General features: G+C 38.6%; 2 protein-coding genes across 3 annotated transcripts in view; one reads left to right on the forward strand and one right to left on the reverse strand.

The window, feature by feature from the left end:
• Positions 1-4,997, reverse strand: part of GPR180 (G protein-coupled receptor 180) — a 32,006-nt gene extending 27,009 nt beyond the window's left edge. The window contains exons 1-2 of the mRNA XM_077855184.1: positions 4,751-4,997; positions 1,905-2,063 (exon numbers count right to left, since the gene is read on the reverse strand). Of these exons, the coding sequence (XP_077711310.1) occupies positions 1,905-2,063; positions 4,751-4,895 (304 nt within the window). The 5' untranslated portion in view covers positions 4,896-4,997. The remainder of the gene's footprint in view (positions 1-1,904; positions 2,064-4,750) is intronic.
• Positions 4,998-6,861: 1,864 nt separating this feature from the next.
• TGDS (TDP-glucose 4,6-dehydratase) lies at positions 6,862-22,984 on the forward strand. Of its 2 annotated transcripts, none has more exons than XM_077855186.1 (12): positions 6,862-7,053; positions 9,321-9,387; positions 10,404-10,472; positions 11,837-11,927; positions 14,266-14,408; positions 15,236-15,334; positions 16,064-16,123; positions 17,280-17,323; positions 17,960-18,125; positions 20,180-20,238; positions 20,866-20,963; positions 22,142-22,984. In XM_077855186.1, exons 2-12 carry the CDS (start codon positions 9,367-9,369, stop codon positions 22,225-22,227), a joined length of 936 nt encoding a protein of 311 aa, XP_077711312.1. In that variant the 5' UTR covers positions 6,862-7,053; positions 9,321-9,366; the 3' UTR covers positions 22,228-22,984. The 2 variants fall into 2 exon arrangements, with proteins under 2 accessions (XP_077711312.1, XP_077711311.1); XM_077855185.1 differs by having other exon boundaries at positions 6,964-7,185.
• The last annotated feature ends 378 nt before the right edge of the window (positions 22,985-23,362 follow it).

The raw sequence follows: 23,362 nt of genomic DNA on the forward strand, positions 1-23,362 counted from the left end.
AAGGGGACAATGCTGTGAGATAACCTGGGGGGTACACGATGGCTAGACCACGATGGCTTTGCTGATCTGGTTAAGGAGACCTGTCTGTGTCCTAAGAGTTGCAGAAAATGACTGGGGTATTTCTGGGTGTGATGAGGAAGTGATTGTGTCATGATCAAATCTGCTGTTCAGAAGGATCACTCTGGTTATAGGGGGCACCAGTATGGCTGTAGTGGCTAAGTAGAGACTACTGCATCAGGCACAAGATTATGGCAGCCTGGAATAACATGGTGGGGGCAGAGATGTAGAAAAATAGATGAATTCCATAGATACTTCGAGGTCACTTACTGACAGATTGGGAGGGGATGGAGAGGGCAAAAAGGGAGTGTTGGAAGACTCCATGGGTTCCAGCTTGTTTACTGGACAGATGGTGGTGCCAGTTCCTGAAACAGGGAACACTGCAAGAGGAAGACAACGAAGTTTGGATGGGCAAGATGATGAGTTGGTTTTGGACATTATAACAAGTGGAAATGGAAGGCTAGAACTTTTTACACATATGTGGAACATTTAAATGACCAAATTGTATGGAAAAGAAAAGATAACTGGTAATGAGTACTTGCACAAATTTCCCAGTTAAGTTCTGAAAATCAGGGGAAAGGGAAAATTATGTAACTGTCTCTTTGATGTCTGAATCTAGTCATTCAACATTTCTTCAGCATACTGTCAACATCATCTTATAAATCTAGATAAAAGATCCCCACATCCTGCCCCACAGGATGGCAAAGATTGGGGGAGCTTCTACTCTTTTTTTTAAAAGATGTATTTGTTTATTTGAAAGAGAGAGAGAACATTAGGTGGGGGGGGGGGGAGGGAGGCAGAGAAAGAATCTAAAGTGGACTCCACACTGAACGCAGAGCCTAATATGGGGCTCGATCTTGCAACCCTGAGATCATGACCTGAGCTGAAATCAAGAGTTGGGTGCTCAACCAACTGAGCACCCATGCACCCCTGGGGGCTTCTCCTCTTATCCGTATTCTAGCTAGCTGCCTTATGAGGGACCCAGAGAGCTGCTGAGACTAGGAAGACCAGAAGTTCAGAAAATGGCAATGTTTCACTTGACCAGATTACAAGAAGATTCAGACTCGCTGATATGCAGAACGGTAGCAGAAATATAAGGGGGGAAGGGGGAGAAGGATAATTCCTATTTTTTCTCATGGCTGCTTCACATTTACTAATGTCTCCTACAACCAATTAACTTCCAACGGTAAAATGGGTAGCACAGTATATGCTCTTCATTTCTACAGGAATTAAAAAAGAGTTTCACTAATTCTGGATAGTGCACCCTAATACTTGGGATAATGTTGATGAGAATGGAAGGGTTCAAGGATACAGGCAACTAGGATAACAAAAGTAGAGCTTCTCCAGAGGCAAATCTAGAAGTGTACAAATGATGCCATGTTGGTACATCCTAAAATGACATACTGTGTCACCACACGACAATGACATGTTGCCAAACAGCATCACTTCAGCTAAATCATGCAATTAACTGAGATAATACATGTTTAGTGCTTAGCTCAATGCTAGGAGATAATAAGCATTCAACAAATGCTGTTATTTATCCCATGCTGCCACTGGACCAAAATACATTTGCCATATTGATATGAATTACTTAACTTGTAAGAAGTCCGAATGAAGTAAAGTATGTCTTTAAACATTATCTGGATATTTTTCAAAAATTTTTAATGATAAAGGGAGGGAAATGGCATTCTATCCTTTGATCAAGGAATACTTCAGCTTAAAATGTACTAAAGAAAATGTCATCACGGTGTGATGTCATGAAATACCTTGGTATGAAAACAAAAACTTCAACATTTAGGAGGAAAAAAGAACATATCTACTGATCACAGAAAAAATGAAATACTCACTTGTCAACTGAGCTTTGGATAATTTTTCACCACAACTATAACCATGACCGCTTTCCTGTAGCTTTAGCCATTCCTGGGCTTGGAACAGGTAAAGTTTAGCTTCTTTTCCAACAGCTACTGCTATGTTGTTGATTCTGACGCAAAGAAGAGCATGGTCACCTTGACATTAAAACAAAAATTATTAACTAGTTTTGTTTGTTACAGAACTGACATGATAAGACAATTTGACACCTCCATTTATCAGAATAGGAATTTAAAGAGCAGTTTTTCTTGCTGTTCTTATTTTTTTAATTTTTTAACTTAAATTCAATAAACTAATATATGGTGTATTATTAGTTTCAGAGGTAGAATTCAGTGATTCATCAGTCTTATATAATACCCAAGAGTACAGTTTTTCTTAAATCTCACTCAACTAGGTAGACTACATTGGAATGAATATCCTATCCAGGTGCAAATCAAGAGACTACTCGTATTAATTATCCAAATTAATGTGTGGTGTCTCCTTACACTTCCAATGAAGAGTAATGCCATTTCACAGAATACACAGCAACATCTGCTGTACGTGGACATTCACTATAACAGAACTTTTGCCTCATTTCACAACCACTCCACATCTTTAATATTGGTACATAAACTCTCTATAGAAATTTCCCAGCAAAGTTTCTCTTGTTTTCCAATATAACATGCATGTTAATATTTAATTATACTTTTAATGTAAAAAAATAGGCATAGTTAATAGCAAGAAAGTTTAAAGAAATTAGTTTGGGGGTAGACATTTTACACCTGATAAAAAATTTGACATTTGTGACTTTTACAAGAAAACCTGCAGAATAGATGTTGTGAGACATTACAGAATAACCCTGGTTGCACACACTGAGTACATTTCAGGCCCTGAATGAAATGGCAAAAAGTAGTTGTCTCTAGGACTGTCGATGAGAAGTAAAGCAGGAGACTTTTTTTCATTTTAAGATCTCTTCTCCTGTGCTGTTGTCACATTTGTTATTATAATTATCACTTTGATTAAACATTTTAAATAAATGTAAATGTATAGTATGTATCAAGGAAATGTCCAAGTCTCCTACATACATTGATTATATTATAAACTATCCAAAATTTTAGAAGTGACTCGAAGGCTTAACATCTTAAATTGCATTCTGAGTTAGTTTATTATTTCAGTATAGTTTGGTATTATTATTTTTACTAAATTCAAATTCACTAAAAACTGGTAATAATAAAAATACATATATACACACACATAGAAAGAGCACGTATGTGTGTTAATATACTTGGAATACTCAACTCCTCAATCTTCCTTGAGATATATGATTTTCCTGTTTCTCCCCCATGTTTACCAAGTAATCATGAAATATCCGGGTTGTCTAAGTCCCTCTGCTAGTCATGAGTGATAACCACATCATAGCTTCTACATACCCCAGGTTTTCCAGCACTGTGCCTGTGCCATTTATTGTAGTGTCTTTCCTATCATTGACAATATACAGAGTACAGTTACAGCCAGCTGATCAAAAAAACTAAAAATGTGACCTAAAAAATAATAACAAAGTGTTTCTAAAGTTTTTTCTTCACCCAAGTTCTGTGCCACACTGAATTTTGGAAAACTAGGTTACATTCCCTTCTCTCAACTACTTTAAACATTCTGAATTAAAAAAAAAAAAAAAAAAAATTCAAAAAAAAAATAAATAAAAAAATTAAAAAAATAAAAAAATTAAAAAAATAAAAAAAAAAATTCAGGTTCCTCTGCCTTTATACCACCAATTCTGTAATTCTGCAATATATGAAATTTCCATAACAGCTTCTTGTTTCTATTATCGTCTATTATCTTATTTTCTATTACCTTGTCTTCTATTATCCTCTCTGGGGATACCAAAATAGCTTCGTGTTTCTAATATCTTATTCTTTCCCATTATTTTCTCTTCTATTAATCTCTGTGGGACAACAGTCTGACGCTGCATCTTTTAATGCTAAAAAACTGTATAATCAAGGATACCAACCTCATCACGGCAAATAATTACGTGCAATACAGCAGCAGTGAAAGAGAGTACCAAAAGTATGTACCAAGAAAATCACTTAAATTTTGAGAGTGCAAATACAGCAAAAATTAGAATGAGTTGCAAATTCATTCATTTTACATTTATTGATTTTTGAGGGAGACCAGAAAGTAAACCTCAAATGCAGTTCACGTTGGAGAAGGGCCAGGTCAGATCAGATGCAAATGCTGAAGCTCCCAGGGCACATTTATATGCATTTCCGTCAAGTTAATTCTAGGCCTTCTGGTCCACAGAAAACCTACTCCTTCAGTTAGCGGAGTCATCAAACTGTCCTAGCAACTGTGACCACTAGATTAGCAGGTGTTTTATTTGGTTTCCAAAACCTCTGTGCTTCACGTAGGTTTTAGCAAATTTATCTTAAAAACAAAGACTAAACCCAGTAAGTCTAGGTTCTGGAGCTTCAGTGCACGCCTACGTCCAGAGCCTTAGTGTATATAACCAGGCTGAGACAGGAGTGAGCCGACGATGCTTCCTTGGGGGAAGGATCTCGAAAGATGCAGCAGAGAGGTCCTCCGTACTTCGGCTCGCGTCTGCAGGGAGGGTCGGGGGAACGGTGCTGTGAGCGCAGAAGACAGTCGCGGGGCGCTGACCCGGAATGGGGGGCGGCACTGATGCACCCCACGATGCCGGCGGCGCGGGGCGTCCGGGCGCGGTGGCGGTAGTGCCCCGCGTCGCCTCCGCCCTCGCCAGCCCCCCCTCCGGCGAGGCGGGGGTGGGGCGGCCCGCGGGCTGGGCCCCCGCGCCTGCACCCTGCACCCCGCTCCCCGCCCCCGCACCTACCGTGGAACTCGAAGTGGCCGATGCTCTGGCCCTGAGCGTCTCGGGCCGCGGCGCTGCTGAAGCTGCCCCGCAGGGTCTTGCCCTGGCTGCCCGGCGGCCACCACCAGCAGGTGAGGGCCACCGCCAGCAGCCGCAGGCCTCCCATCCCCCCTCCCACTGGCACCCACGCCCGGGTCCCAACCGCCTGCGGCCGCCTCCCTCCACACGTCGGCACCGGGGCTGAGGCAGGAGGGCTCCGGGCCGGCGTGGCGGGCCCGCCCCCGGGAGACTGACAGCCCGTGCGGCAGGCCCCTCGGCCGCCGGCCCGGCCCACCCACCAATCAGAGGCCGGGAGGGGCGGGACGTGCGGAGGCGCGCGTCCCATCGCTCCCCCGCCTGGTGCCTAGTTCCCGCCTTTTTGATGGAGACTCAGAAGGATGTCGCTTCGGGCTACGGAAACAGCATTGCCCTCGGTCGTGTCCGCGCGTGGTGCCACTGCGCATGCGTGGGGTGGCCAGCCCCGCGCCCGAGGGCTTCCCGGGGTGCGTGTGTGTGTGTGAGACATTCGGGAAGTACTGAGAAGAAGCGCCCGGCGACATCGTTTCTGGTGAAGAATGCAAAGATGATTGCATTGTGCTTGTGCAACCTACGGGACGTCTCCACGTTAATGTCTCAAAGACACCTAACGGCACAGGGCCGATTTTAAACTCCTACGTTCCCGGTCTTCTTGAATGATACCATCAGACAGCTGGGAAGTATAGCTTAGAACCCTACATCCAAACATCTCAATGAAACACACGTCTGTTGGCGCCTCTTCTGGGCCGCTCTTGGTATCCAGGCCATCGTGGCATCATCTTCCTTGGCCTGTGGCAAACTGACCTGCTCCGAGTCTTCATTTTCTCCAGTGGGACACGCACAGCCCATCTCTACCCTAGAGACACAGAAAGCTTTGGGAAACGCAATTTGACTGCATCACTTCCTTCAAAGGCTTTTTGATCGCGGGTAGCACAGAAGCCAAACTATTTAGACTATAATATAGATGCTCGCAGGAAAACACTTATATGTTCACTGATACAGTGCTTACATGTGATCACGAAAAATTGGACGCGATCTGATAATATTGTCTCACGTTTTAAATACAAGGGAGCTGCAAGTGCTACAGGCCCAGAGGGTATTTGGAATGGTCAGCCAACTGACAGGGGCTCGGTAAGGACGAAAACTTGAGAGACTCGAAAGCTATATATCATGGAATTTGGGGAATTTTAGGGTAGGAGCATTTGAACTTTTCCTGTCTGTTACCACTTTTCCCCTGAAAAAGGTGGTAACAAATGACATTTCCACATATACTGGGTATTATTCTTTTTATACTTTGCCAACACATTATGTGAAAAAGGAAAAAAAAAAAAACCCTAACCAAGATATATTTATTCATCCATTCAACATTAACTGAACATATATTCTGTGCCAGGCCTGTTTCCATGGCCTTGGCATTACAACAGGAAACAAAAACAAGCCCCTGCCTCCCTGACCAGTACCAACGAGCAGTTCAGCATAAGTGTTGATGACTTCAATGGAGAAAAAGAAGAATAAAGTGGTTCTGCAGGGCTGGGGTAGAGCTTGCTATTTTAATTGGGATGGTCAAGGAAGGACTCTCTGTAAGGGTGACCCTCGAGCTGAGAACTGAAGTAAGGGTAAAAAGTAGGCAGATATCTGGGAATGGGCATCCAGGCCCAAGGCGGGTAGCATGCCTGGCAAATTCAAGGAGAGACAAGGCGGGCAGGCAGGCTGGGGCAGAGTGGGCACGAACCAGAATAGTTAGGGCAGGAACTAGGGAGCATCTGTACCACGATTGCCAGCAGCCTGCGTTGTCGCTAACAATGTCCACCACAAAGCAAAAGGCATTTTGCAATTGCAACCTCCCGCTTCCACATTTTGCAACCAGACAACCCCTGGAGTTCCCAGCTCAATTCGCGAGTCCACTGTGGAGACGGTTTTCAGTGCAAGAAGGAAAAGAAGGCAATCATTCCTAACTCCGACCATCCGCGTATCTAGGTAAAGCCTCATCTATACTGGTGTCACTTACAAAACGTTCCAGGACCCCGCTTCCCGGCCACCCCGATTGCGCCCCGCGGGCCAGGTGTGGGCGGAGCAGAGCTGCGCAGGCGCAGTAGCCCAGCACCGCCCGCGCACTCCAGGGCCCCGCCCCGCCCGCCAGTGGGCGGGGACAAGCCGGCCAGGCTCCGGAAGCGGCTGCCGCGGGCCCCACTGACGTGTCCCGGCGGCGAGACGTGTCGCGAAAAGTCGCGGTGGACCTTCCCTGCGGGGTACGGAGCTGGCGCTTTACGCCGCCGGGCACAGCTGAGCTGGGAGATGTCGGCTGCAGGCCGGGCGGAGCCCTTGGGTCCTCCCAGCAGCTTTGCGAAGCGGCTCCTGGTGACCGGGGGTGCTGGTTTCATGTAGGTAACGGCGCCGCTGGCCGACTAGTGGCTCCCCAGAGACCCCAGCCTTTTCCTGCGCCCCTGCTTGCTCTTGGAAACTTGAAACCAGCTTGGGGGGGGGGGCGGTTCTGATACGGGGTGGGTCTTAACGCACGCCGGGGATCAGCCTACCTTCTTCTCCCACCCGCGCCTGCGAGGACTTGGTTGCTTTGAAACTGCGGCTTCTTTAAGATGCCTCCCACCCGAAGCCACGGTGCTGTAGTGACACCCGCCCTCTTACCTGGCCGGGGATGCACCTGACACTCTTCTGAGTGCACCCAGGTTGCAGTAAGCTTTCACCGACTGCCCCACCCTCCAGCCCGCCCCTTCCATGCACAGGCCTTGTACGTATAAGCTCCAAGAAACGATTTTTGGATTATGGTAGGACATTCTTTTATTTAGCGGGTTTAAAAAAAAAACAAAAACAAAACCCTGTTATGGTGCTTTGACCTGGACTAGATGTGTGATGCCTCCTTCCCTCTCACACCCACATGCAATCAGTAAGTCCTATTTCACTGCATCCGAAGTGAATACTTCTACACCCGCTCCTATCCTAGTCCACGTTACTGTCTTCTTCTGCCTAGATTACCATTGTAGCTTCCTGTTGGTCATACTGCTTCCCCTCTTGTTCCCTTAAAATCTGTTCTGCACACAGAAGTCAGTGTTTATTAAGTAAATAAGTGCATGGAGTTTTACCCCAGTGGTTCCTGTCAAACTTAGAATAAAACCAAAACTCTTTAGCATATCTAAGAAGACTCAAGTGTCCAGGCCCTGGTTTTCCAACCTGGTCTGACATTCCACCTCTTTTTGGAGTTTCTGGAACAGATGAAGCCCATTCCCCCTGACTTGAGGCCTTTGCACTTGCTTCCCCTTTGGTTAGGCCGCTTATATCACTTAGTTTGATGGTTACTGAGATACAGCCTCCTGGGACAGGCGTTACCTGGCTATCCTAGATAAAATAGCCCCTTTCCCGACTAACGTACTAATCACCACCCACAATTATATTGTGTATTAGTGTTTACTTACTTACTGCCTGCATCTCTACTCTAGAATGTAAATTGGATGGGAGCAGAGACTCTTGTTCATTAAGCATCTATAAGAATGCCTGGCTTGTTTAACAGAGGTGTTCAGTAGTTACCGAATGGATGAATACACAGGTAGCAACAGGAAACTCGCAATGTCTAGTGAAAGACGAACATGGGAATCACCTCCCCTCTGAGCACATTAAATCACCCTTTCAAATCCTACAATAAGGAGGGTACCAGGCAGGCAAGGTTGGTTTACCGAATGTGAAGAGGGGTGTGGGCATAAAAGGGTGTGAGAGGGATGGTCCTGAAAGGGCAAGTCCCAGAAAATGCTGTGAAAGGGCTGTCAAGTACAAACTCTGAGTTGATAATTTGGTCAGAGGCAGCCCTTGTTCCTGAGAACCCAATGTTGTGTATATGAGAAAACCTGAATGACGGATCATCTCACTGAGTCATGCCTGTGGTTCCACTTCAAGGTCCTCAGAAACCCAGGAGCCACCATGGCTCTCCAGCTCCGGATGGCCTCAGCTATTATTAGCTTTGGAAACCTAGATTTAATCTAGAACTTCCCTGAGGGTTGTAGTTTACATCACCAAATTCTTGTACCAAGAGATAGCAATTGCAGTAGGGTTACTGTGAACATAGGCAACTCCTGTGCTCAGACTAATTAATTTTTGCAGTTATACCTACAGTCTCTTAAAGGATATGTTATAATTTCAGTATGTTTGTACTGACCACCACCCATGGTATTTATCATCCTGCTTCACTCCCACACTCAAAGCACATGTGGACAAAATTATTTGGTTAGACTATTTTTTTTCTTGTACCCAGAACCAGTAAATTCTCTTTTCCCCACAATGCAAAAGAATATCGGTGCATCAATACTGACTATTTATTATGTTGAGAAAGTTAGTAAAAGGGCAGGGGAGGGAGCATATTCAATGTAGTTATGTTATTTCTGTTATTTTGCTGAAACTTAAAGGTATCTTTGAATAGTTTCCTAATAGCATATGGTAATATTTAGGAAATGTTAAGAATTTAGGGAAAAGGTTAAATTTTCTACTAACAAGAGCACTTTTTTCCTTAAAGCGCATCACATGTGATTGTCTCTTTAGTAGAAGATTATCCAAACTATATGATCATAAATCTAGACAAGGTGAGTTTTATAAAAATGAGCTTCAAGCACTGATATTTTTTTTAAAGTATTAGAATCTTATCATGCTGTTATTTCAGTGTTTCATTTAGTCATTTTAGCAACTTAGAGGCCTACATAGTCATGTGATCATGCTGTACTTAGTCTTTTTAAAGTTTTTCATTATGATAGCCCATTAAGTAAAGGCTTTAAGTGCAGTATTTTTACCAAAAGAAAAATTTCAACCCCCCCCCCAAAAAAAAGAAAAATTTCAACCCTGAGTTCAATATTTAGTGTAATCTTGTGATTATGAACCTTTTTCTGGAGTTTGGGATACTCTGATTATTTGATTTTATTATTAGATGATTTGATTTTATAACTGCCACCTCCTGGAAAATTACATATTTCTTAATTTGAAACTAATTTAGTTTTAAGGATTTTTCTGTAATAATTGAAGTCTCCCTGGAGATTCTGAATGCCATGATTGGTAATCACTGGATTTTTTATTTTAAGCACAAGATGCAATTAGTTACCTTAATTTCATAAAATATAATAGTAAAAATCTATAGACAGAATAATCTGTAGGTCTTATCAATTCTTGCATGCCTTACTCTCATGGACAGTAATTTTTCTCCTCACCTGTACAGAAATTTACCAACAATTAGCCCAGGAAACAGTATAATGAGTTATAATATGCATAACACAGGTGCAATTGTTTTTTGCATACCAATTTCTTTGCAGTAAGAAATGGTACCCTTTCTGATGGCTAGGGGCAGCCTGGGCAGAGAAATTTTTTAAAGGAAGGGTTTCTAAACGTAATTTTTTGTATTTTGAAAAGATAACAAAATTACATGGCTTTTGTTATTTACTTTTTAAGCTATCAGCGACTCCTAAAAACACAAAGAGGAAACACTTTAAGAAGACATGTTTTTGTATTACAATCAGAACATTTGTAGTCCTTAAAATAACTTGATATTTTATAGGAAAAGCTATTATCACTTTCTGTGTTGTTTCTCTCTCTCTTCCTCACTTATTTTAAGCTGGATTACTGTGCAAGCCTGAAGAATCTTGAAACCATTTCTAACAAACAAAACTACAAATTTATACAGGTATGAAAATTTTCTTATAATTATGTAATTATTATACTGTGCCTCTTTAGCCATTCATTTAGACATTCTGTCTTTCTACTTTGCAAGCTTGTGTAATGTGGGGTTAGAAAACATGCTTATAAAAGACCTTTTAATTTCCAAAAGTACCACGTGCTTTAGAGAAAGCTGCTTTAAGACTAATACCACTATAAAGCTGCATGTGATATTTGGTGCCTTGGCAGATCCATAGGTAGCTGATTGAACTTACATGCTTCATGATTTGTAGGTCCTCCCTAGCCTTCTTACTGAGGCCTTGCTGGGATTTAAAGAGATTGGTATAAAGGGGAGTTTTACTGAGGGCAGGCAATAGCCAGAAAGCTCACCGGGCAGCCCATGGGATAATCTTCTTCAATGAAGGTGGATTGATTGGCTCCGGAAGGCTGATTCTTACTAGGCACACTTAGAAGAGTCTAAAGTATAAACCAGGGCGCCAGATCATTACAAAGGGAAATTTTAATGTCAAATGAAATTAACTCATGATTTATGATTTTTTAAAGAAGATACTCTATGAACTGTCTTTTTCACCACAAACTGTAAAGAATATACTGAGCAAACATTTTATAATTCTGTTCTTCTATATGAAAGTATTTCAGTCACCAAAGAATTGTTGAGAATACACATTTTTAGGAAGATGAAACGTACATATAACATCAAAAGTTCTCATAAATTCACTTAGTTGTGGTGAAACATATTTTTTTAAATGTCAATGTAATTGTTACACTTAACTTTAAGTATATTGTAATAATGGTTACCTCAAACTTTAAAAAATATGTTTAAAAAATTTCCTGTAGGGATCCCTGGGTGGCTCAGCCGTTTAGCACCTGCCTTTGGCCCAGGGTGCTATCCTGGAGTCCCAGGATCGAGTCCCACGTCGGGCTCCCTGCATGGAGCCTGCTTCTCCCTCCTCCTATGTCTCTGCCTCTCTCTCTCTCTCTTTCTATGTCTATCATAAATAAATAAATAAATAAACAAAAAAACTAACTAAAAAAAAATTTCCTGTTAATATGACCTTAGGTTGGCAAGAATATTATGGGAAAAAGCTAGCACAGTTCTTAGTGCTGGTTTGGTGCTCAATAAAATACTGTTTTAAAGACATATTTGCAAAAAAGTACTTTGAGTTGAGTATCTTATATCCTAGAATAGTGGAGAAATACATCATTACTATATTTATTTTACCCTTTGGTTCAATTTTCAAGTATTCTCTATTAAAGCAGGTGGTGGGGATTAATTTTTTTTATAGTTGTTTTGGTTCATGTAGTAAAATGGTTATTACAAATGGGAGTGCTCAGAGAAACTTCACTTTTTCCTGTTTGCTTTTCATATAGGGTGACATATGTAATTCTCACTTTGTGAAACTGCTTTTTGAAACAGAGAAAATAGATATAGTACTACATTTTGCTGCACAAACACATGTAGGTAAGCACTGTTTTATGTTACAGTTATGATGGGCAAAATTTTTTCCATAAATCAAAGTACAGTGTTGAACTTAAAACAAGCAGGGACTTAATAGGTCTTTGAATGAATACATACCATGCTCTACCAGAAAAACAGGGTGCTTTTCCACTTTTATTAATATAGATTGAAATATAACCTTAAATTCTATCTTAAAAACTTTGAGTTTAACCAAATTCAATATAATGATTACTTCTGGGGAGATGTGCCTTCAACTTAATTTTTTTTTTTTTTAAACTGGGTGGTGGATACACAGTTGAACAATATAATATTAGTTTTTTGTTTTGTGCATCTGGGATATCTTCTAATTGTCTAACATTTAATATTGTGAAAAATATCATACATTAAGAAGAATTTAGAAGTAAAGCTAGATGAATAATGATGATGTGAGAGATACCTGGGTGGCCCAGCGGTTGAGCATCTGCCTTCAGCTCAGGGCGAGATCCCGGGGTCCTGGGATCAAATCCCACGTCGGGCTCCTTGCATGGAGCCCGCTTCTCCCTCTGCCTGTGCCTCTGCCTGTCTTTCTGTGTCTCTCATGAATAAATAAATAAAATCTTAAAAAAAAAATGATAGATGTGAATACCCATATGGCCATCACCTAAACAAAATATAGAATGTTGCTGAGTCCTCATTAGTTAGTTAGTATTACTAACTTAGTAACATTAGTTACTATTACTAATGTAACTAGTTAACATTAGTTAGTATTACTGCCTTATTACCGGAGTTAAAAATTATAATTTTCCTTAGTCTTCTCTACAGCATATTTAGGAGATTATTCTATAACAGAATATAGAGCTATTCCTCATCCCTTTTTATTGTTGTATACTCCACTGTGTAGATGTCCTACATTTGTGTTTATTTCCTGCATTTTGCTATTTAAATAGCACTGCAGTGGATGGCTTCATGCCTGTGTCCTTTTGTATATTTGTCAATTGATGTTCGGTAGAGATTCCTAGAAGAAGGAATTCAAGATAGATCAGTTTGCTGGGGCTACGGTAACAAAATACCATGGACTAGGGGACTTAAGCAACAGAAATTTATTGCTCTTAGTTCTGGAGGCTGGAAATCCGAGTGCCAGCAGGGTTGGTTTCTTCTCAAGCTTCTCTCCTTGGCTTGCACACGGCCACTTTCTCACTGTGTCCTCACAGTTTTTCCTCGGTGCATCCCTAGTGTTTCTTTTTGTGTCAACATTTCTTCTTTGAAGGCTACTAGTTACATTGGATTAGGGCTTACTGGAATGGCCTTATTTTTATTTAATCACCTCTTCATAGGCACATCCTATATTTGGGTTAGGGCTCCATCATGAATTTTGGGGGAACATAGTTCAGCCCAATAACCAGGGTTAAGGGGTAAAAGCATATGTAATTTGTGTAGATATTGAGAAATCTCATTCCCTAGGGGTTGAAAACACTGCATTCTTAACTCCTCATGTATAAGGTAGCTTTCCCTGTAGCCTCACCAACAGAAGAAGTTATTGTCAAATTTTTAAATTTTTGCCAATCTGATGAGTTTTCATTTTGGATTTTCCTTATTATAATTGAGGCTGGGTATCTTAAGCCTAAGGATCTTTGTATTTCTTGTCTAAACTGTTGGTTTATGTTTCTTATCCATTTACTATAGGGTTGTTCCTTTTTGTTTTTTATAACTTCTTTGTAGATTAAATATTTAGCCCTTTGTTTCTGATAAGTTCAAATAATCATCTCAGTTTGTCATTTGTCTTTTTACTTTTTTAGATTTTTTGGTTTGTTTTTTCTAAAAGCAAGAGATTTGCATAGTTCAATTCATCATTTTTTTTCCCTTTTGCTTTTGGATTTTGAACCATATTTAGTAAAGTTCCTCTCATTCTTGGATTATAGAGAATCTATTTTTCAAAGTAAATTTATTTTAAAAATAATTTATCCAGCATTTATTATGTTTTTGGCAATAACAGAATGATCTGAATTAGAAGTTTCAAGTTTTAAATTTAAGAACGCCTATTAGTAGGAACTAGAAGTTTCGAGTTTTAAATTTAAGAACATTTTAAATTTAGATGTATTGTTTTTTTCTTTTTAGAATTAAAAAAAGTTTTTCTTGCAAATTTAGCACTGATAGTTTTCTAGGTTCTAAGAATTTGCAGGTACTTTATAATTTAGGCTTAAAGCATAAAGAGCAGTGTGTTTTTGTTATTTTTTTTTTTTTAATTATTGTAGTTGTGGCAAATGAAGAGAAGTGAATAGAGCTTTCCTTAAAGCTGAGTCTACTGTTCGATATTTGTTTTGTCTCTTGAGTGGAAGTGTTCTAGCTTTTTCTCTTTTTTTAGATCTTTCATTTGTACGTGCCTTTGAATTTACGTATGTTAATGTCTATGGCACTCATGTTTTGGTAAGTGCTGCTCATGAAGCCAGAGTGGAGAAGTTTATTTATGTTAGCACAGATGAAGTATATGGAGGCAGTCTTGATAAGGTAAGTTTAGAAGATGTATATATGCCTTGCTCACCTTTCTCTTGCTCACTTGAGAAACATTGGAATGTCAAGGAATGAATGTGAAATTATTGTAGAAACTGGAATCTGTTCTCCTTTTTTAATCATTTGTATATATTGTACTTTTTATGCAAAAGATGTCTCTATTCTCCTCTATATTTTTCATAGTCACTGTTTTCAATGAGTGACCTCATTCTGTTCTATGTTTTTACCTAAACGCATACATAGTGACAAAAATCAAGCAGCTTAAAAAAACTTATAATGAAAAAAAGCAGACCCTGACTACTTCTCCTCAATATCCAGCCCTACCTGTGAGAAAAAGTTATTCTCAATTCTCTTTGCAATTTTTATGAGGCGAACTTTTTTCTTTTTGTACTTTTGTCACCCTACATCAGATGCGACACCACAGCCAGGATGATTTTTAAAATAGAAGTCAGATAATGACATTACTCTGCTCAAAACCTGTTCATATTTTTACACTGGCCTTCAGGGTTCTACGTGTTCTGGCCTCCCTCTAGCTTTCCGGCCTCATCTTCCATTTCTCTTCCCTCACACAGACCTCCTTGCAGTTCCTTTGGACACACTTCTGTCCCAGGACCTTTGCACTTGCTGTTCTCTCTGCTTGTCTTATAGGGTTGTTATGAATGCTACTATATAAAAATGCTTAGAAAAATGCCAGGGACATGGTTGGGGTTCAGTAAATGTTTTTCAACATATAATAATATATCAAATTTGTAATATGTTTTCTGATTTTTCTGCTTAGAAACTATGCATAAAATATATTTTTAATACATCTTTTTTAAAATTAGGAATTTGATGAATCTTCACCCAAACAGCCTACAAATCCTTATGCATCATCTAAAGCAGCTGCTGAGTGTTTTGTACAGTCTTATTGGGAACGATATAAAGTAAGAACTCATTTCAGAACCTCTTGGATCATTTTTCTTTTGACTTAGATGATAAAACTCCCAAGTTAGCATTAACAACATTCCATATATATTTTCTTATTTACGCGGTGCATAGAGTATTACAGCTGGAGTTGGTGCTTCAAAGAAAGACATCTTGAAGTTTATTTATATATTTATTTATTTTTAAAGATTTTATTTATTTATTCATAGAGAGAGAGAGAGAGAGAGAGGCGCAGAGACACAGGCAGAGAGAGGAGCAGGCTCCATGCAGGGAGCCCGACGTGGGACTCGATCCTGGGTCTCCAGGATCACGCCCTGGGCCAAAGGCAGCACTAAACCACTGAGCCACCAGGGCTGCCCTTAAAGTTTAACATATAACCAAACCTAAGGTCCAAGATGTAGTCTCTGAAGTCATCGGGTAGAAATTCCTTTAATTTTCTACTATCAAACCTAATTAAACCACACCCATCTATATTGATCCTGCCCTGGTCCCAGGAAAGAAAATATTCTTCTTCCTCCTTTTAGGAGCCTCTGCCTTTCTCTAAATCCTATCCTCTCCCGTATTTTCAGGAACCTTACATCGGGGGAAAAAAAAAAAAAAAAACCTCTTTGCTTCTGTCCTTAAGGTGTGTGGAGTTATTTAGCTGCAAGTGCCCATCTTTTAGGACTATGTTTAGAAAACCATTACAATTGGACCTCTTATTGCATTAACGTTGAGTACTCTCTAAGTTTCCAGCTGTCATCACACGAAGCAGTAATGTTTACGGACCACATCAGTATCCAGAAAAGGTATATTCTACTTGTGCATCCATAGTGTATTTCAGCAAATTGTAGCTTCTCATTATTTAGGATAATCTCTCTTTAGTTATTTGTTTGGAATAATTTCTGCTGTAATTATACATAATTATAAGTGCCGTATAGGCCATGTGCAAATCTCATGAGGTTTAGAGTCTGAAGACCTGAGTTCAAGTCTCAACCTGACACCAGCTGGTGTGACCTTAGGTCCTTGGAGCACCATTTTTAAATTGGGGATAATGAAAATAATCTGAAGGGATTTTGAAGGATCCAGTGAGATGATAATGTGGACATACCTGGTGCTTTTCAGGATTCCAAAGCACTACAGCACATTCCCATCACTCCTGTTGTGTTGCTGAAAACTCTTCCTTTGCAGTCAAGAAAATTAAGAGCTAGTCAGAGAGTCATGCAGGAAGCTTATATAGACATTTGTCTTCCTGTCTTTATTGTTGCTGGCCTGAATATCTTCTAGAAAGTAGTAACAAGTGGTGAATAAAGAAATATAGCTAAAAGGCTGAACCAACTGTGCAGTTGGTTCTATATCATTAAGCCTAATTTTAAGTAACCATTGCCTTCTGTGCCTAAAAATTTAGAGATAGGGTTTTTCACTTTCCAGCTGGTTGCTTTTATCTCTGCCCAAAGAAAGGCCTCATCATGATCTACTGGTCTTAATATCTACTTTGCTTAATTTGAGCAGTATCTTTCAATTTAATATTATATCTCACCCTGTTTAACGTAACTTTTCTTTGAATTCAATAGCACTGGAATTTACTTTTTATTAATTTCACGAGCATGATTGATTAGGTGCTGTATGCAAAGCAATAAGTAGGATATGATTCCTGCCCTTAGGAAACCCAAGGTGGACTTTTGCAAAGAGACCAAACTGTTCATGAAGACTTTTTCTGAATCTGTACACTATTTGTATCATTTTGTCTTTATATTTGTCCAGCATATACCTTGTTTTTGTGAAATAAGAAGCTATCTTAGAGTTCTTTAACTTATCAAAATTATAATAGCTTTTTTCTTGAACTGATAAGAATTAGAATTTATATATTTCTTATTAATCATAATCTTTTAATCTTATGATGAGTTAGATTCGTATTAACGAGTGAATTCCAAGGTCTGAAATGATATTTAAATATTCTTTTAGGTTATTCCAAAGTTTATATCTTTGCTACAACACAACAGGAAATGGTATGTTACTATTTACCTTTGTACCCATATGTTTTTCTGATACGTAGATAGTATTGGTGACAGCCTGTCTTGAAAATCATGAAGTCTTAAGAGTTGAAGGCCATAGAATTGAATGTTTTCACAAATTTACAAATTCCTTCTACAATCAATGTGATGGTTTTTAAAATAACTATGTTCTGTTATTCATCTTTATAATATACTTATTAGGATAATTTCAATTTTTTTAATAATTTCAATTCTTAAATAATATATCCTAGAACTCTGATTTATAGCATTAAGATTTGACATCTGTCTATATAATTTTACTTTTCCAAAGGATTTAATATATTTAATTCACAGAGCTATGTATATTTTTTCAAAATGAACTTGAGGTAGAAAATTGATGAATAACTTATTTCTCAGGGGTCATTTATATGTTTGCCACTTTCCTACTGAATGCTGTAGGACATGTGGAGGTCATTTAAAAATTATGGATAAAATTTAGAAAAGTCATAAGAATTTGTGTTTTCAGTTAAAGATTTCTAGGTTCTCCATGGGAATTGGCTTCTCTGGAATTGTACCCAGCCATTGTGTTACCCTGGTTTGAGAGAGCTTACTTTTTATACTTTATGATTCTGTTTCATTTAATCTTTTTAGCTGCATTCATGGATCAGGACTTCAAACAAGAAATTTCCTTTATGCTACTGATGTAGTAGAAGCATTTCTCACTGTCCTCAAGAAGGGAAAACCAGGTGAAATTTATAACATCGGAACCAATTTTGAAATGTCAGTTCTCCAGCTTGCCAAAGAACTAATACAACTGGTATGTATATATTGTAAAAGAGTAGTGTTTTCAAAATTGTCACTAAATTACTGGCCATAATCACTTGTTTAGTCAAAATCAGCAATTTACAATTTACTCAATTGAAAGGTGAATGAGTAGAAAAATGAAAAGTACATGATGAAGATATGCCATTATTTGAAGTTAATTCAGTCCTTTCTAATAGCTTTTTAGAAAAATAAAAATCCTATAACATGAAATTTAGATACTTACAACAAATACCTCAATGTTAGAAATATAAAACTGTGTGTCCCAGTCTTAAGGATTGAGGATATGTAAGTAATTATAGTTAAGAGTGTATGTAAGTATTAATGAACATCAATTCTCAGTCTCAGGATTCAGTAGAAAGGGAGACTTGGTATATGGAAATACTTTTCCTTTACAGTAGTAGTACTCTCAGGATACTCTGTACTCCAAATATGTGGGTTTTCCACACCAAGAAATTCTCAGAGACAAGCTGGGTGGCCTATTATTTAACTCAATTTGACATTATCTGCCTGGAGATAGCTTCAGGTCCCATCCAGGCTTTGGGGGTACCCGGATGGCTCAGTCAGTTAAGCATTTGCCTTTGGCTCAGGTCATGATCCCAGAGTCCCAGGATTGAGCCCTGCATCAGGATTCCTGCTCAGTGGGGAGTCTGCTTCTGCCTCACCCCACTGATGCTTGTGCTTTCTTGCTCTCTATCTTTATCTCAAATAAATAAATCTTAAAAAATAAATAAATAAATTAAAAAAAAAAAAAAGATCCCATGAGTAAAGGCTCAGTCCAATAAGACTATCCTCTGCTTCAGGTGCCAACTACAAAACCTGGTTGTCACCTGTGCTTCTGATCAACTCACTATACAGCAGAGGTACTTAGCTGGAGTGACTCACAGAATTGAGAAATACAGTTTATTTTCTAGATGACTGGCTTATTGAAAAGGATAGAACTCAGGGACAGCCAGATTCTGGAGATGCATGGGACAAGATATGGGGAAGAGGTGTGGATTGACCGTGCACTCTGGGCACATCACCCTCCCAGCACCTCCCAGTTTTCAGCAGCTCAGATATTCTTCAAACCCCATTGTTATGTTTTGTTTTGTTTTTATAGATATTTCATTAAATTGGTTTGATTGGTTAAATTATTGACCACTGGTTATGAATTCAGTCTCCAGCCCTCTAAGCACAGGGTCGGTTTCCTTGGCAACCAGCTCCCATCCTTAGGGACTTAACATTAACTCTGGTGTGCTTAAAAGGGGCTTGTTATAAGTAGCAAAATACACCTCTCTCTCTCATCACTTGGGAAATTCCAACAGTTTTAGGAACAGGGATAAGACCAAATTTATATTTCTTATTATAAATTATAAAACCACATTGAATAATAACCAAGAGTCAAAAAATTAATTTTCTCCCCTAGTTTATGCAATGAGTATTCTTTGTGAGCTTCAGTTGGAATGTGGGTTATAAAGCATGGAAAAACTTTTTTTTTAAGATTTAATTTATTCATGAGAGAGACAGAGAGATAGAGGGGGAGAGAGGCAGAGGCACAGGCAGAGGGAGAAGCAGGCTCCATGCAGAGAGCCTGATGTGGGACTCAATCCCAGGTCTCCAGGATTAGGCCCTGGGCTGAAGGCGGCATTAAACCTGAGCCACCCGGGCTGAGCCACCCGAACTGCCCAAGAATGGAAAGTCTTACTAAAATGCTCTTTATTTTAGCTGTCTCCCCCACTTTGTAGGGGTTTTTGTTTTTTCTTTTCTTTTTTAAAGATTTATTTATTTATTTTAGAGAAAGAAAGTGTGTGCACAAGTTGGGGGAGGGAGAAGGAGAGAGAATCTTCAAGCAGACTCCCTACTGAGTGTGGAGCACAATATGGGGCTTGATCTCAGGACCCTGAGATTGTGACCTGAGCAGAAATCAGGAGTCATACGGTAACTGTGCTACTCAGGTGCCCTGAAGGGGTTGTTTTTCTTGTCTTTTGAATCAGCTCTTGAATACCTTTGTTATTCTCTAGTCTTATTTTATAATTGTTGATTCAAAAGCCTTCTCCATTTTGACAGATCAAAGAGACCAGTTCAGAGTCTGAAATGGAAACCTGGGTGGATTATGTTAATGATAGGTAAGTAACAACTTAAAACACTGGGGAAAGGTTGTGAAATCTTGGATCCTTACACAATTCTAAAATAAGTAGACTTAACCAGAAACTAGTGTTATCGCTCTTTAGAGTTCCACTAAAATATTTTTTCCTAATTATGTGTCAAAAAAATAAAGTGTGACATTGCTGCTTACTAGCTGTGTGACTTAAAGAAAGTTACTCCAAGTCTGAGGTCTCCTCGAGAGTGAAATAGGGATAATACTATCTCATTTACAGAAGTATTTTAAGGTTTTATTATAACATAGATAAAGTACCTGACCCAAGGTGTGAAACATAAGAGCACTAATAAGTTTATGGGTGTTTATTCATTCATCAAACATTCATTTATGAGGCACTGCCTTCATACCCAAATTGTGGCTAAAAGCAGAAAAGGACGAGCCATGGAGAGGGTTAGGTGTCTGGGATTATAGATGATGTTTTAAAACATGTACTTTATTTTACATGTATTTTATTTTTCTATAAAAGTATGTCATCAGGATGCATTTTTTTTTTTAAGGAAAAAAGATTCATGGGCACACATTATTTCTCTGAGTATTTAAATTTGTAAATATATATCCACAATGTCATTTTAAATCTGTTTTATTTTCTAAGACCTACCAATGACATGAGATATCCAATGAAGTCAGAAAAAATACAGGGCTTAGGATGGAGACCCAAAGTGCCTTGGAAAGAAGGAATAAAGAAAACAAGTATGTTATGTATTGATCCTTTTGGGGAGAGGGAAATTCAGAAAAAATTTAAAGGAAACGTAATTTACTTTTATAACACTATAAATTCGGTAGAATGCCATGATAAATTATTTTCACTTTTCAAGTTGTTACATTTACTGTATTTCCAGCAACAGTAATATATTTCCTGAGCATCTTAAATTTCACACACTGACTTCTGCTCAGGCTTCCTATGTCTTACTAGGACAGAAACCTAGTTCACTGATTCTCAGGTGCAAACTTTTCACTTTTTTCACATCTTTTAAAGGTGTGTGTTTTAAAGTCACTAGTGTCTTACTATTATTGCATCTTCCTTTCTTTCTTGGTAGTACGTAAAATAATGGTCCATTTTAAGGTCAGTGTCATCATAGATTTGATGAGATGTAGGCAGTTGCAGTCTTTGAGTGTCTTAAGTCTTTTTATATTGAAACAAATAAAATTTAAAAAAAAAGAAACAAATAAAATTTACTATGTGCAGAAATAGCCATTGAGTGTGTATAAAATCTATATATAGTTAAAGTTCAGTTTAAAAATGTATTCATGAGAAAAGATAAACTCATATGTAGAAAAGAAGTCTTCACTAAGAGCTTGACACAGTACTTATATTGAATTTGTAAAATCAAATTCAAAGATAATTTATCATTTTTTAACTAAAAAAACCTTTACTGTTAGTATAGCCATATAAACTAATTTTGCATATTAGCAGAAGGAAGGTCACGCCATCTTATTATGCCTATAATGCAGTATTGCTATGTTTACATGAACAAAAAAGTACATTTTTTTCCTGTAACTTTAACACCAGTGCAAATAGCTTATCTTTCTCCCTGAATTTTTAGAATGTCTTAAACACTTATGCCAACAAATTCAGTATTGACGGACTTTGAAAGTTAAAAAGAAAACAATAATTGATTTTTAAATCTAAATTTTTAGATATTGAAACATTTTGCGATTAAAGACATTGATTAGTTAGAATCAAATTGTTTTCTTCATGAGGCATCCCTTTGTCAAGACTGATTCTTAAGAACCGGAGTAAAATTATCTGAGTAGCTGATGGGTAGGATTTTTCTTACTTAGTAGGATCTCAGTAAATGTTGGTTAACTGGTGTTTAGTGTTTTATTTTTAATTTTTGTCTTCTTTTTTTTTTTTTTTTTGCTATTAGTTGACTGGTACAGAGAGAATTTTCACAACTGGAAGAATGCAGAAAAGGCATTAGAGCCCTTTCCAGTACAACCACCATTTGTATAGTGAGGACAGTTTTCAGAGAAAGAAGAAAATTATCCTACCTCGACAAGTGATATGAAATCAAGTGATGAGACCAAGTGTCCTCTTCATATGGAATTAGATTGTGACTTTTTGCATAAAATTCAAATGCGAAATGCCTCAGTCTTTAGAATAGTTTTAGTATTGCTATAGGATTTAAATATCAAGATTCTTTCAGAAACCTTTTCTACTGAAAGTTAGGAATCAGTAAGCCTAGGAAGAGGAGGGTGCCTGGAAGGAGGAATCTCACAGTTCTGAGAACCAGGATGGGGAACAGCTCTGCACGGATGACAGCCTTCCCTGGCACTGAACTCACCTTCCCAGCCTTCCCCACTGCCCAGATAGTCTCAAGTTTTCGTTTTTAGGCAATATAGTATAAGCCATATGCTCTCATTCATCTTTTTGTAAAGATCTGATGTGCTATAATTGCTTTAAAAGGGGAACAATGTAAAAATATCTAGCACTTTTTAACTTTTGATAATTTTGTAAAATTAAGTTAAATGTTTTTTAAAAGGAGGATGTCATTTTTATATTTTCAAAATCAGTTGTTGAACTATATAAGTAACCATGTATGAAAGAAATTTTATCATGTATTTACCATTTAAAATGATTTTATTTATAAAAGTATCAAAATTTTAATGTATTTAATGTAGAATGTGGCTTTTAGTAAGGTATGTTATTATTTTGCTGTAGAAAAAATTTTATATTACTTGATTAAATATTTTTAATTATCTACTAAAAAGACTTTAAGATGACTTGAAAAAGCAACTGACTGGACATATTGCATTGAGAAAGGGAAAGGAGTCCATGATTGTACCCTACTTTCTGTCTTTGGTGCATGAGTGATGGTGACTTACCTCTGTGGAGTAGGAAGCAAGGTCATTAACTCGGAGGTGGCTAAAGGAGGGGGATAAGAATGGTTACTCCATTCTTATGGGCCTTGAGGAGGTGGAGATCGAGAAAAGTATAAACAGATCCAAACTTAGGAAGAGGATTTGCCAAACAGGAGTGAAACACAAACTGAAGTTGAACAGTGTAGTCTCAGAATTCTGAGATGCATAAAAATAGATTGATCCAGAGGTGGGCATCATCAGAGTCAGAATGAGCAGAGGGAGCAGGG

This window comes from Canis aureus, chromosome 17 (genome assembly GCF_053574225.1).
Source record: "Canis aureus isolate CA01 chromosome 17, VMU_Caureus_v.1.0, whole genome shotgun sequence".
Taxonomy (NCBI): Eukaryota; Metazoa; Chordata; class Mammalia; order Carnivora; family Canidae; genus Canis; species Canis aureus.